Below are 15,764 nucleotides of genomic sequence, written 5' to 3' on the forward strand. Positions count from 1 at the left end.
TAACAGATAAACGACCTCAGGAATGTACATCTAATTGACACTACATTGCATTAATCAATAGTTGCACTTTTTTGCAAACTGTGGCTATGACAGTCCTGAAGAAGAAGGGTTTCCTGTTTAAGCTGCAGTATCTTTTCTGACTATGGATCATCGTTCCTTCTGTGGCAGATTTTCACAGTTCCTCTAATGCATTTGGGACGACTGTCTCAAAGTAACCTGCAGCTTTCCTGACAACTCCTCACTCTCTCTCCTGCTAAGAACTGTAGCCCTTTTCTTCTGAGTTTTTAGAACCTTCTGCTACCACATCCACCATTTCCACCACCAGATCCATAACCACCACCATAGGGACTTGCCAAGCTTCTTCCACCAAAACTGCCCCCCTTCATGGGTCCGTAATTTGATTGCTGTTGTCCACTATAATTTCCAAAATCATTATAGCTCCTACCACCACCACAGTTACCTCCAAAATTTCCTCTTTCATTGTAACCATCATATCCTCCACCACCGCCACCATATCCACCACCTTGGTTTCCATATCCTGGTCCACCACCACCATAGCCTCCTCTACTACTATAACCAGGACCACCACCATAGTTACCACCATCGCCTCCAAATCCATTATATCCACCATCACCTCCTCCATAACTACCTCTGCTGCCACCACCTCCATGACCATAGCCTCCTCTTCCACCAAAGTTTCCACCACGGCCAAAGTTACCTCCACCACCTCCAAAGTTTCTTCCACGACCCATAAAGTTGCCAGATACACCTCCACGACCTCTTTGTGATGCAGCGGATTGTATTTCTTGTTTAGAAAGGGCCTTTTTCACTTCACAATTATGCCCATTAATAGTGTGGTATTTCTGAATAACAATTTTATCAACTGTATCATGATCATCAAAAGTTACAAAAGCAAATCCTCTCTTTTTTCCACTATGCCTGTCTTCCATAACTATGGTTTCAATCTTGCCATACTTTTCAAAGTAGTCTCTCAAATTATATTCTTCTGTATCTTCTTTAATACCACCAACAAAAATTTTCTTCACTGTTAGATGGGCACCAGGCTTTATAGAATCATCTCTAGAAACAGCTCTCTTTGGTTCCACTACATGCCCATCAACCTTGTGTGGTTGAGCACACATTGCTGCATCCACCTCTTCAACACAAGCATAAGTAACAAAACCAAAGCCCCTGGAACGTTTTGTTTGGGGGTCTCTCATCACCACACAATCTGTAAGTGTGCCCCATTTCTCAAAATATTCTCTTAAGCTATCATCTGTAGTTTCAAAGCTCAGACCACCAATAAACAGTTTTCTCAACTGTTCTGGTTCCTTTGGATCATGGCCCTCCTCCCCCCGGTGGTGGCAGCGACAGCTGGAGTCGGGCTGGGGGCGGCCGGGTGGCCGTTTTACCTCCGTTTTGAGACCAGACTCACCTCTTCAAACTCCGAAAGTGCTAATTTCATTCTTTTACATGTAGCTGTCCATTTTTCCCAGTACCACTTATAAGATATAATGTGTTTTGGATTCAAAGAATCAATATTGTCAAAATGACTATATTACCCAAGGCAATCTACAGATTCAACACAATCCCTATCAAATTACCAATGAACTAGAACAAAAGAAAATTTTTAATTTGTATGGGAACACAAAAGATCTCAAATAGCCAAAGCAATCTTGAGAAAGAAAAACAGCCAGAAGAATCAGCTCCCTGACTTCAGACTATACTGCAAAGCTACAGTAATCAAAACACTATGGTACTGGCACAAAAACAGAAATATGGTTCAATGGAATAGAATAGAAAGCCCAGAAATAAACCCACACACCTATGGTCAATTAATCTACAATAAAGGATGTCAAATTATATAATGGAGAACATTTCTTATTTTCTTTGCTTTCCTGAATATATATGTCTTGCTACCCCCTTGAAGTTAGGTATGACCATCTAACTTTCATGGCCCAATGAAATGTGAGTGGAAGGGACATTGCATCACTTTGGAGAAGTATTTAAAAGCCAGTATGTGAATTTCTATGCTATTTTCATTTACTTGTGGAAAACTTACCTTGCTATGCAGGTGACATAATATGAAACATGCAGGAATACTGAGCCAACCCATAAAGGAAAGCTGTCCTAGAGAGTCTCTCCACCCTACAGTGACGTTTATGTAATAAAAATTTGTTATGTAAACCCCTGGGAACTAGATGCTGTTTATTTCAGCAGCATATGCTAGCCTATTCTGACTAATATACTCCTGAATAGTAACATCCCTTACTGAGTGCTCTCATGAGTAGCATGTTTATTTATTCATTCATATATGCCTCAGAATCTGGATCCCAGGTCTATCTTCTTCTCTCCTGTCCTCATAGGTCATTAATCATTTAAGGAGCATGACATTTGGTGATACAACCACTTGAACTTCATCTTCTCTTACAGGGCCTACAATCAACCTGAATGCTTTTCATGTTCAATTGTATGATCAGTTCACCAACCTATCAAATCAGTTATTTCACTATCTCACTTCAGTGATCTCAACACCACTTCACCCCATATTTCATAAGCATACCTGCATATTTTCATCACCTGACTCAGTTTCTCCTCTGAAATAATGGATTCATTCATCTCACTTTCTGAAAACAGCCTCCTATCCTCCAAGTTGATTCATTTAATCATGCCCTGCTATACCAACCTCATCAGGACCCCCAGGATACAGATGTTCTTATTTTAATCTATTTTTATCCTAATTACTATTGATCCCATTGTTTTGATCCTTAGTAATCCTAATCCTAATGATTTTGCCCCTTTGGTCATTATTCTCAGTCCTTTCTTCATTTTCCTATCCTTTCCTACATCAAACAAAACCTTACTTTGAATAATCAGAAATGTCTGCCTTCTCTGCCTCTTTACCTTATAAGTACCTACAACTAGTTAGACTGATCCAACTATAAATTTGTGCTCACCGAGACCAACTGGATCCTCCTATACTCCCTGGAAATACTAAGAGTGCTTCTCAATTCTCTCTCTCATTTTCACAAAAGTCCCCCTGTGTCCCAAAATCTCAACTTGAGTCATTCATGGTTTTTCATCATAAAAATGATAAGAGGGGAACCCCTTTGAATTCCCAACCTTAAGACCTACAAAGCTACGTGCATTAATAATCATCCTTTTTGGGGAGGACATTCAAGATGGCAGAGGAGTAAGACATGGAGATCACCTTTCTCCCCATAAATACATAAAAAATACATCTGCATGTGGAACAACTCCTATAGAACACCTACTGAACGCTGGCAGAAGATCTCAGACTTCCCAAAAGGCAAGAAACTCCCCATGTACCTGGGTAGGGCAAAAGAAGAAACAGAGACAAAAGAATAGGGACGGGACCTGCACCACTGGGAGAGAGCTGTGAAGGAGGAAATGTTTCCACACACTAGGAAGCCCCTTCACTGGTGGAGATGGGGGATGGGGAGGGGGAAGCATCAAAGCCATGAAGGAGAGCGCAGCAACAGGGGTGCAGAGGGCAAAGAAAGATTCCTGCACAGAGGATTGGTGCCGACCAGCACTCACCAGCCTGAGAGGCTTGTCTGCGCACCCGCCGAGGCAGGTGGGGGATGGGAGCTGAGGCTCAGGCTTCGGAGCTCAGATCCCAGGGAGAGGATTGGGGTTGGCTGCATGAACACAGCCTAAAGGGGGCAAGTGTGCCACAGCTAGCCAGGAGGGAGTCCAGGGAAAAGTCTGGAACTGCCAAAGAGGCAAGAGATCATTGTTTCGGGGTGCACAAGGAGAGGGGATTCAGAGCACGGCCTAAACAAGCTCCAGAGATGGGTGTGAGCCACAGCTATCAGCGCGGACACCAGAGATGGGCATGAAACATTAAGGCTGCTGCTGCAGCCACCAAGAAGCATGTGTGCAAGCACAGGTAACTATCCACACCTCCCCTCCTGGGAGCCTGTGCAGCCTGCCACTGCCAGGGTCCCGTGATCCAGGGGCAACTTCCCCAGGAGAACACAGGGCACGCCTCAGATTGCTGCAACATCACGCTGCCCTCTACCACTGCACGCTCGCCCCCATACCATACCCCTCCCTTCCCCTGGCCTGAGGGAGCCAGAGCACTCTAATCAGTGGCTACTTTAACCCCATCCCGTCTGGGCGAAGAACAGATGGCCTCAGATGACCTACACACAGAGGCGGGGCGAAATCCAAAGCTGAACCCCAGGAGCTGTGCGAACAAGGAAGAGAAAGGGAAATCTCTCCCAACAGCCTCAGGAGCAGCAGATTTAATCTCTATAATCAACTTGATGTACCCTGCATCTGTGGAATACCTGAATAGAGAACGAATCATCCCAAAATTGAGGCAGTGGACCTTGGGATCAACTGTAGACATGGGATATGCTTTCTGGTTTTATGTTTATCTTACTTTAGCATTTAGAGCTTATTATCATGCATAGATTGGTTTATTGATTTAGTTGTTCTCTTCCATATATATATATATATATATATATATATATATATATATTTTGTTCCTTTTTCTCATTTTCTGAGTGTGTATGTGTATGCTTCTTTGTGTGATTTTGTCTGTATAGCTTTGCTTTTACCATTTGTCCTAGGGTTCTGTCTGTCATTCTGTTTTTTTGTTTTTTTGTATAGTTTTTATCACTTGTTATCATTGGTAGATTTGTTTATTGGTTTGGTTGCTCTCTTCTTTCTTTCTTTTATTTAAATTAATTTTTAATTTTTTAAAGTTTTTATTTTAATAACTTTATTTACATTATTTTATTTTATTTTTCTTTCTTTTTTTTTTCCTCACTTTTCTTCCTAGCTGTGTGGCTTACAGTGTTTTGCTGCTCCAGCCCGGTGTCAGGCCTGAGCCTCTTAGGTGGGAGAGCCAAATTCAGGACATTGGACAACCAGAGACCTCCCAGCTCCATGTAACATCAAACAGCAAAAGCTCTCCCAGAGATCTCCATCTCAATGTTAAGACCCAGCTCCACTCAACGACCAACAAACTACAGTGCTGGACACCCCATACCAAACAACTAGCAAGACAAGAACACAACCCCACCCATTATCAGAGAGGCTGCCTGAAATCATAATAAGTTCACAGACACCCCAAATTACAACACCAGACACAGTCCTGCCCACCAGAAAGACAAGATCCAGCCTCATCCACCAGAACACAGGCACTAGTCCCCTCCACCAGGAAGCATACACAAGCCACTGAACCAACCTAACCCACTGGGGGCAGACTCCAAAAACAACAGGAACTATGAACCTGCAGCCTGCGAAAAGGAGACCCCAAACAGACTAAGCTAAGCAAAATGAGAAGACAGAGAAATACACAGCAGATGAAGGAGTAAGATAAAAACACACCAGACCAAACAATTGAAGAGGAAATAAGCAGTCTACCTGAAAAAGAATTCAGAGTAATGATAGTAAAGATGATCCAAAATCTTGGAAATAGAATGGAGAAAATACAAGAAACGTTTACCAAGGACCTAAAAGAACTAAAGAGCAAACAAACAATGATAACACAATAACTGTAATTAAAAATTCTCTAGAAGGAATCAATAGCAGAATAACTGAGGCAGAAGAATGGATAAGTGACCTGGAAAATAAAATAGTGGAAATAAATGCCCCAGAACAGTACAAAGAAAAAAGAATCAAAAGACTTGAGGACAGTCTCAGAGACCTCGGAGACAACATTAAATGCACAAACATTAGAATTATAGGGTTATAGGGGTCCCAGAGAAGAAGAGAAAAAGAAAGGAACTGAGAAAATATTTGAAGAGATTATAGTTGAAAACTTCCCTAATATGGGAAAGGAAATAGTTAATCAAGTCCAGGAAGTGCAGAGAGTCCCATAAAGGATAAATCCAAGGAGAAACACACCAAGACACAAACTAATCAAACTATCAAAAATTAAATACAAAGAAAAAATATTAAAAGCAGCGAGGGAAAAACAAAAAATAACTTACAAGGGAATCCCCATAAGGTTAACAGCTGATTTCTCCACAGAAATTCGGCAAGCCAGAAGGGAATGGCAGGACATATTTAAAGTGATGAAAAGGAAAAAACTTCAACCAAGATTACTCTACCCAGGAAGGATCTCATTCAGATTCAACAGAGAAATTAAAATCTTTACAGACAAGCAAGAGGTAAGAGAATTCAGCACCACCAAACCACCTTTACAACAAATGCTAGAGAAACTTCTTTAGGCAGGAAACACAGGAGAAGGAAAAGACCTACAAAAACAAACACAAAAGAATTAAGAAAATGGAAATAGGAACATACGTATCAAAAATTACCTTAAATGTAAATGGATTAAATGCTCCAACAACATAAATAGACTGGCTGAATGCATACAAAAACAAGACCCATATATATACTGTCTACAAGAGACCCACTTCAGACCTAGGGACACATACAGACTGAAAGTGAGGGGATGGATAAAGATATTCCATGCAAATGGAAATTAAAAGAAAGCTGAAGTAGCAATCTCATAACAGACAAAGTAGATTTCAAAATAAAGATTATTACAAGAGACAAATAAGGACACTACATGATGGTCAAGGGATCAATCCAGGAAGAAGATAAAAAAATTGTAAATATTTATGCACCCAACATAGAGCACCTCAATACATAAGGCAAATGCTAACAGCTATAGAAGGGGGAATCGACAGGAATACAATAATATTAGGGGACTTTTAACACCCTACTTTCACCAATGGACAGATCATCCAAAATGAAAATAAATAAGGAAACACAAGCTTTAAATGATACATGAAACAAGGTGGACTTAATTGATATGTATAGGATATTCCATCCAGAATCCAACAGAATATCCAACAGAATATCCAACAGAATACACTTACTTCTCAACTGCTCATGGAAGATTCTCCAGGATAAATCATATCTTGGGTCATAAAACAAGCCTTGGTAAATTTAAGAAAATTGAAATTGTATCTTTTCCAAAAACAACGTTATGAGATTAGATATCAATCACATGAAAAAATCTGTAAAAAAAATACAAACACATGGAGTCAAACAATACACTACTAAAAAAACAAGAGATCGCTTACAAAATCAAAGAGGAAATCAAAAAATACCTAGAAACAAATGACAATGAAAACCTGATGACCCAAAACCTATGGGATGCAGCAAAAGCAGTTCTAAGAGGGAAGTTTATAGCACTATAATCCTACCTCAAGAAACAAGAAACAACTCAACTAAACAACCTAACCTTACATGTAAATCAATTACAGAAAGAATAACAAAAAAATCCCAAAGTTAGCAGAAGGAAAGAAATCATAAAAGTCAGATCAGAAACAAATGAAAAAGAAATGAAGGAAACGATAGCAAAGATCCATAAAACTAGAAGATGGTTCATTCAGAAGATAAACAAAATTGATAAACCATTAGCCAGACTCATCAAGAAAGAAAGGGAGAAGACTCAAATCAATAGAATTAGAAATGAAAAAGGAGAAGTAACAACTGACACTGCAGAAATACAAAGGATCATGAGTGATTACTACAAGCAACTATTTGCCAATAAAATGGACAACCTGGAAGAAATGGACAAATTATTAGAAAAGTACAACCTTCCAAGACTGAACCAGGAAGAAATAGAAAATATAAACAGACCAATTACAAGCACTGAAATTGAGACTGATTAAAAACCTTCCAACAAACAAAAGACCAGGACCAGATAGCTTCACAGGTAAATTTTATCAAACATTTAGATATCCTTCTCAAACTCTTCCAAATATAGCAGAAGGAGGAACACTCCCAAACTCATTCTACAAGGCCACAATCACCTTGATACCAAAACCAGCCAAAGATGTCACAAAGAAAAAAAACTACAGGCCAATATCACTGATGAACATAGATGCAAAATTCGTCAACAAAATATTAGCAAACAGAATCCAACAGCACATTTAAAGGATCATACACCATGATCAAGTGGGGTTTATCCCAGGAAGGCAAGGATTCTTCAATATATGAAAATTAATCAACATGATCAAACATTCACAAACTGAAGGAGAAAAACCATATGATCATCTCAATAGATGCAGAAACAGCATTCGACAAAATTCAACACCCATTTATGATAAAAACCCTCCAGAAAGTAGGCATACAGGGAACCTACCTCAACATAATAAAGGCCATATATGACAAACCCACAGCCAACATTGTCCTCAATGGTGAAAAACTGAAAGCATTTCCACTAAGATCAGGAAAAAGACAAGGTTGTCCACTCTCACCACTATTATTCAACATAGCTTTGGAAGTTTTAGCCACAACAATCAGAGAAGAAAAAGAAATAAAAGGAATCCAAATCAGAAAAGAAGAAGTAAAACTGTCACTGTTTGCAGATGACATACTATACATAGAGAATCCTAAGGATACTACCAGAAAACTACTAGAGTTAATCAATGAATTCTGTAAAGTAGCAGGATACAGTTTAGATGCACAGAAATCTCTTGCATTCTTATACACTGATGATGAAAAATCTGAAAGCGAATTTAAGGACACACTCCCATTTACCACTACAACAAAAAGAATAAAATACCTAGGAATAAACCTACCTAAGGAGACAGAAGACCAGTATGCAGAAAACTATAAGACACTGATGAAAGAAATTAAATGTGATACAAACAGATGGAGAGATATACCATGTTCTTGGATTGGAAGAATCAACATTGTGAAAAGGATTATACTACCCAAAGCAGTCTACAGATGCAATGCAATCCCTATCAAACTACCAATGGCATTTCTCACAGAACTAGAACAAAACATTTCACAATTAGTATGGAAACACAAAAAAGCCCTGAATAGCCAAAGCATTCTTGGGAAAGAAAAACAGAGCTGGAGGACTCAGGTTCCCTGACTTCAGACTATCCTACAAAGCTACAGTAATCAAGACAGTATGGTACTGGCACAAAAACAGAAATATAGATCAATGGAACAGGATAGAAAGGGTTTTCCAGAGGAAAACCCACACACATATGGTCATCTTATCTTTGATAAAGGAGCAAGAATATACAATGGAGAAAAGACAGCCTCTTCAATAAGTGGTGCTGTGAAAAATGGACCGCTACAAGTAAAAGAATGAAATTAGAACACTCCCTAAAACCATACACAAAAGTAAACTCAAAATGGATTAAAGACCTAAATGGAAGCCCAGACACTATAAAACTCTTTGAGGAAAACATAGGCAGAACACTCTATGACGTACATCAAAGCAAGATCCTTTTTGACCCACCTCCTAGAGAAATGGAAATAAAAACAATAATAAACAAATGGGACCTAATGAAACTTCAAACCTTTTGCACAGCAAAGGAAACCATAAACAATACGAAAAGCCAACCCTCTGAATGGGAGAAAGCATTTGCAAATGAAGCAACTGACCGAGGATTAATCTCCAAAATTTACAAGCAGCTCATGCAGCTCAATATCGCTAAAACAAACAACCCAGTCCAAAAATGATCAGAAAACCTAAATAGACATTTCTCCAAAGAAGATATACAGACTGCCAACAAACACATGAAAGAATGCTGAACATCACTAATCATTAGAGAAATGCAAATCAAAACTACAATGAGATATCACCTCATACCAGTCAGAATGGCCATCATCAACAAATCTACAGTCAATAAATCCTGGAGAGGGTGTGGAGAAAAGGGGACACTTTTGCATTGTTGGTGGGAATGTAAATTGATACAGCCACTAAGGAGAACAGCATGGAGCTTCCTTAAAATACTAAATTAGAACTACCATACGACCCAGCAATCCCCTACTGGACATATACCCTGAGAAAACCATAATTCAAAAAGAGTCACGTACCACGATGTACATTGCATCTCAATTTACTACAACCAGGACATGGAAGCAACCTAAGTGTCCATCGACAGATGAATGGATACAGAAGATGTGGCACATATATACAATGGAGTATCACTCCGCCATAAAGAGAAATGAAATTGAGTTATTTGTAGTGAAGTGAATGGACCTAGAGACTGTCATACAGAGTGAAGTAAGTCAGAAAGAGAGAAACAAATACCATATGCTAACACATATATATGGAATCTAAAAAAAAAAAAAGGGGGTTCTGAAGAACCTAGGGACAGGATAGGAATAAAGACAGAGACGTACAGAATGGACTTGAGGACACAAGGAGTGCAAAGGGTAAGCTGGGACAAAGTGAGAAAGTGACATGGACATATATACACTACCAAATGTAAAATAGATAGCTTGTGGGAAGCAGCTGCATCACACAGGGAGATCAGCTTGGTGCTGTGTGACCACCTAGAGGGGTGGGATAGGGAGGGTGGGAGGGAGACACAAGAGGGAGGCGGTATGGGGATATATGTACACATAGAGCTGATTCACTTTGTTATACAGCAGAAAGTAACATACCATTGTAAATCAATTATGCTCCAATAAAGATGTTAAAAAAAGTCATCCTTTTCTTTATCTTGTACTCTGTTGATTTTCTCCACTCCTCCCTGTGTCTCCAAACACTTCCTTTTCTAACTCCTTCTTATTAGTATTTTACTATGACCATGATTCTTTCCAATTTTATAATTACTCAACCACTAAAATTATCCCTCTTATTTGTACCTGAAATACTTTCATCAATTACTTACATGCTGCTAAATAAATGCAACAAACCTCATCATATAACCATATTTTTATATAGATGGGCACTTTCTTCTTCTTCTTTTAAAAATTTTTATTGGAGTATAGTTGATTTACAATGTTGTGTTAGTTTCTGTTCTACAGCAAAGTGAATCAGTTATATATATATACATATATTCACTCTTTTTTAGATTCTATTCCCATAGAGGCCATTACAGAGTACTGAGTAGAGTTTCCTGTGCTATACAGAAGGCTCTTATTAGTAGTCTATTTTTTATATAGTAGTGTGTATATGTCAATCCCAATCTCCCAATTTATCCCTCCCCCCCTTATCCCCTGGTAACCATAAGTTTGTTGTCTACATCTGTGACTCTACTTCTGTTTTGTAAATAAATTCATTTGTACTAGTTTTTTTTTTAGATTCCACATATAAGTGATGTCATATGATACTTGTGTTTCTGTGTACTTACTTCATTCAGTACAACAATCTCTGAGTCCATCCATGTTGCTGCAAATGACATTATTTTGTTCTTTTTTAGGGCTAAGTAGTATTCCATTGTATATATATACTGAGTAGTATTCCACATCTTCTTTATCCATTCCTCTGTTGATGGACACTTAGGTTGCTTCCATGTCCTGGTTGTTTTAAATAGTGCTGCAATGAACACTGTGGTGCATGTGTCTTTTTGAGTTATGGTTTTCTCTGGGTATATGCCCAGGAGTGACACTGGGTTGTATGTTGGCTTCAGTTGCCCCCATGCTTTCTTGATTTTCCCTTACTATTCCTACGTGATTATCTCAGCCTAATTTACAGAATCTTCTTCTACCTCCAGGTCCTTGTCCGTATACATTTAGTTTCATCTTCGGTGTGAAATCTCTTCTTAATCCCTACTCTTCTTAATCCTGGGTGATCACATATACATTTATTACCTCTACTATCTACAAAGATTATGTATTAATGACTTACAAATATTTATCTAGAGAACAGACCTCTCTCTAAGTTCCTTTTGTTTACTACATGTCTCAATGTAGTTGTCTCATAAGAATCTCATACACTATCTAAACAAACTAAAATTTTGGAATAAACCAAAGTGACCCAAGAAAAAAGAAATAGAGCACATAAGGCACAAGGAATTTCCAGGTTGATGGTTATGGAAGCACACATGGTGAATCAATGCAACAGACATAGAGGTCAAGTATTCCCAATTGAAATGTGAGGATAGAGGCCCAGGAAAGATGTGTCCAAGATGAGAAGCTGGCAAAATATCTACTATGTTTAGAGAAATTTAAAAGAGGTCTCTGTAAATAGAGTGGAGATTAACTAGCAATAGATATATAGTAAATGAAACAAACTAAAACATTAGATATTAACTCCATTAGACCTTAGATATTAACATTAACTCCAAGAAAAGCAAAAAATTAGCAAGAAAAGAAACGTAATCATAGAACACTTCTTGAGTCACCTGTGAATAATCAAATAATGTGATATAACAATACTGAAAAAATAAGAAGAGATATAAAGTTGAACTGAAAAAATAAGGAATAGCAATATAAATGGAGGTATTTATCAGAATAGTCAATTTAAAAGATATGAACATGTTTATCTCAAGGTAGTAGAAGTCAGGAGAGGAGAGAATGGGGCAGATGGCTGCTATTATTAAATATTGCCTACTAGAACCAACAAGGACCTACTGTACAGCACAGAGAACTCTGTTCAATATTCTGTCATAACCTAAATGGGAAAAGAATTTGAAAAAGAATAGATAGATGTATATGTATAATTGAATCACTTTGCTGTACACCTGAAACTAACATTGTTAAACAACTATACTCCAATATAAAATAAAAATTTTTTTAAATTTATTAGCCTATGAGGTGTTTTTTTGTTTTTTTTTTTTTTTTTTGCGGTACGCGGGCCTCTCACTCTTGTGGCCTCTCCCGTTGCAGAGCAGAGGCTCCGGACGTGCAGGCTCAGCGGCCATGGCTCACAGGCCCAGCCGCTCCACAGCATGTGGGATCTTCCTGGACAAGGGCACAAACCCATGTCCCCTGCATCAGCAGGCGGACTCTCAACCACTGCGCCACCAGGAAAGCCCCTATTTTATTTTTTAAATAATGTACATGTACTACTTTGATAAAAATTTAAAACATTAAAAGTTTTATAATATATGTCTTGCTTTTGTCTAAATGCAGGAGGTGTGAGGTACAAATTATTGTCTAGGTAGAAAAAGTAAAATACCACAAAAAGAGTAGATGAGTTGATAAATAGAAGATGTAGCACATTGGTGCATGTAAAATGAGAGAGTATTTGGTTGGTTAGTTGGGTAGTCAGGAAAACTAGGAGACAAGAAACAGAATAAACTCTACATAGGAAGTGGTTGTTAAGCTCCTTGAAAGGGAGTAACATGTATAATTTGCTTTATATACAGTAGGTAGTTTAAATTATTATGGAAAGAAATACTTCAGCAAAATACATGAAAAGTAGATGAAAGCATATTTAGAGCAAACTTTAATAACAGTGCTGAAACCCCTGTGATGGTACATGAAAAGTTATTTTCTGAATATGTTTTGAAAATGTTGGAGTGGAGAATAACCTAGGGTTGACATATAAAATACAGAATGTCCAGTTACATTTTATTTTCAGAAAAACAACAGATTTTTATGGGTTCCCCAATATTGCATGAAACTTATAATTAAAAAATTTTTCATTGTTTATCTAAAATTCAAATTTAACTGAGCATCCTATATTTTTATTTGCTAATTCTGGCAACCCAAGGATAAACCAATTGTTAAAGACCTAAAAGGTAAATAATACAAATACAGACATTCTAGTTAAAAGTAGAAAATTATAATAGCTAAACTTTTTAAACTAATTTAAGAACCTGAAAATGAAGAGCAGGGTAATGAGCGTTCTGAAAGGAAAACCCTGACATAAGAGATCCCCTTACCCTTGGTGAATACCAAAAAAGTGTGTTTTTGTATAATGATGATGTTAGCTTTCCTAACTGGATGAACATCACCATAAGGCTACTCTCCTGTTCCATATTCAAAGGAATCAATCATCTTCCTGATGGACACATCTAAATTTCTAGCCAAGAGCGACTAAAACAGGGAGATACTCATGAGTTCCAGGCAAATTAAACTCTAAAGCAGGTTGTCAAACTATGGCCCACTGACTGTTCTTGTAAATAAAGTTTTATTAGAACACAGCCATGCCCATTCATTTACACATTGTCCATGGCTGCTTTTACACTACAAAGGCAGAGCTGAGTAGGTGTCACAAAGACCTATGGCCCACAAAGCTAAAAAAAATTTACTAACTGATCCTTTATAGAAAAAGTTTGCCAACTGTTACTCTAAAGGCTACCTTGACCAGCAAGGACACAGCAGAATCAGGCAAAGAGAAGCTCTGAACAGGCCTACAACCTACAACCAAACCTTCTCTTCGATAGCAAAATTTCAATGAGGTCTAATTGGACTGAGGAGACATCAGAGTTAGATGGAGTTAAGCAGTGAATATTAAAAATATTTATAGATTTTATTATTTTATTTTAAGTCACCTTTATTTTTTTAATTTTTATTGAAATATAGTTGATTTACAGTGTTGTCTTAGTTTCAGGTGTACAGCAAAGTGATTCAGTTATACAAATAAATACATTCTTTTTTTACCTTCTCTTCCATTATAGGTTATTACAAGATATTGAGTAGAGTTCCCTGTGTTATACAGTAGGTCCTTGTTGGTTATCTATTTTATATATAGCAGTGTATGTATTTTAATCCCAAAGTCCTAATTTATTTTTGATCATCTTTCTTCAAAAGATCTTTTCTCTTATTTTTAATATCTACTTAACATCTAATTTTAAATTATTAGATTTTATTAAAAGTGTAATCAACTAGGTCATATGCATTCTCTTCAGATCTTTAGTTGGGCTTGCTTGGCAAAAAACCTGCTTGTTAAGTTTATACTCAAGATATTTTCACCTGGCAGTAGTGGCTGACACAGAGATATAGGTACAGTAAGTCGCCTACAGACAAACAAGTTCCGTTTAGAGAGTGCGTTCGTAAGTCCAATTTGTTCTTAAGTCCAACAAAGTTAGCCTAGGTACCCAACTAACACAATCAGCTATATAGTACTGTACTGTAATAGGTTTATAATACTTTTCACACAAATAATACCTAAAAAACAAACACGAAAAATAAAGAAAACACTTTTAAACTTACAGTACAGTACCTTGAAAAGTACAGTAGTACAGTACAATAGCTGATGCTTCTTAACAGTACCAGCTACATCACCGCTGCTTTTATGTTTCCTTCCAGACATCCTGGGCTGAAATAAAGATATTGTACTACTGTACTCTATACAATATTGTACAGCAAAGTACACAAAAGCATAGCCACAAAGTACACAAAAGCATAGAGGATGCATGCACGTGACAATGTACACCAGACATGTGAACTAACTTATGTTATTGGACATGTGAATGCACGTTTGCATCTTTGAAAGTTCGCAACTAGGGACTTCCCTGGTGGTCTAGTGGGTAAGACTCTGTGCTCCCAATGCAGGGGACCCGGGTTCGATCCCTGGTCGGGGAACTAGATCCCACATGCATGCTGCAACTAAGAGTCCACATGCCGCAACAAAGATCTCGTGTGCCATAACTAAGATCCGGGGCAGCCAAAATAAACAAATAAATAAATAAATATTTTGAAAAAAGAAAGTTCGCAACTTCAAAGTTCATATGTAGGGGACTTACTGTATTTGGTCTTAGAATGAAAAAAGAGATAAAGTTTATTGGAATTAACTTTGTAAGTTCAACATATTTCAATAACAGCATCATTTTATACCAGAATTACAATTTATATTTTGTTTTTAACTTTTTAGCCAATTTGAGGTACTGTAAAAATGTGACCTTAGAAGTGAAAATTATAAAACTGCTTATAGGATGAAAGTTACTCATTTTCTCAAAAAACAAAAGTTGAAGAAAGTCTGTTCACTGAAATGTCATAAGTAACAAAATCTGTTTTCTACCAAGTCACACAGATGTAGATGCTTTTTTAAAAAATAATAATTCTATATAATAAAAATAGATTTGTTTTTCTTCCATATATTTACCATGACTTATTCTCTCATT

General features: G+C 37.6%; 1 protein-coding gene across 1 annotated transcript; it reads right to left on the reverse strand.

The window, feature by feature from the left end:
• Window positions 1-242: 242 nt before the first annotated feature.
• LOC307185683 (heterogeneous nuclear ribonucleoprotein A3-like) lies at window positions 243-1,430 on the reverse strand. Its single transcript, XM_079920079.1, has one exon. It carries the CDS (start codon window positions 1,218-1,220, stop codon window positions 285-287), a length of 936 nt encoding a protein of 311 aa, XP_079776205.1. The 5' UTR covers window positions 1,221-1,430; the 3' UTR covers window positions 243-284.
• Window positions 1,431-15,764: the final 14,334 nt, after the last annotated feature.

This window comes from Stenella coeruleoalba (assembly GCF_951394435.1).
Source record: "Stenella coeruleoalba genome assembly, chromosome: 4".
NCBI lineage: Eukaryota > Metazoa > Chordata > Mammalia > Artiodactyla > Delphinidae > Stenella > Stenella coeruleoalba.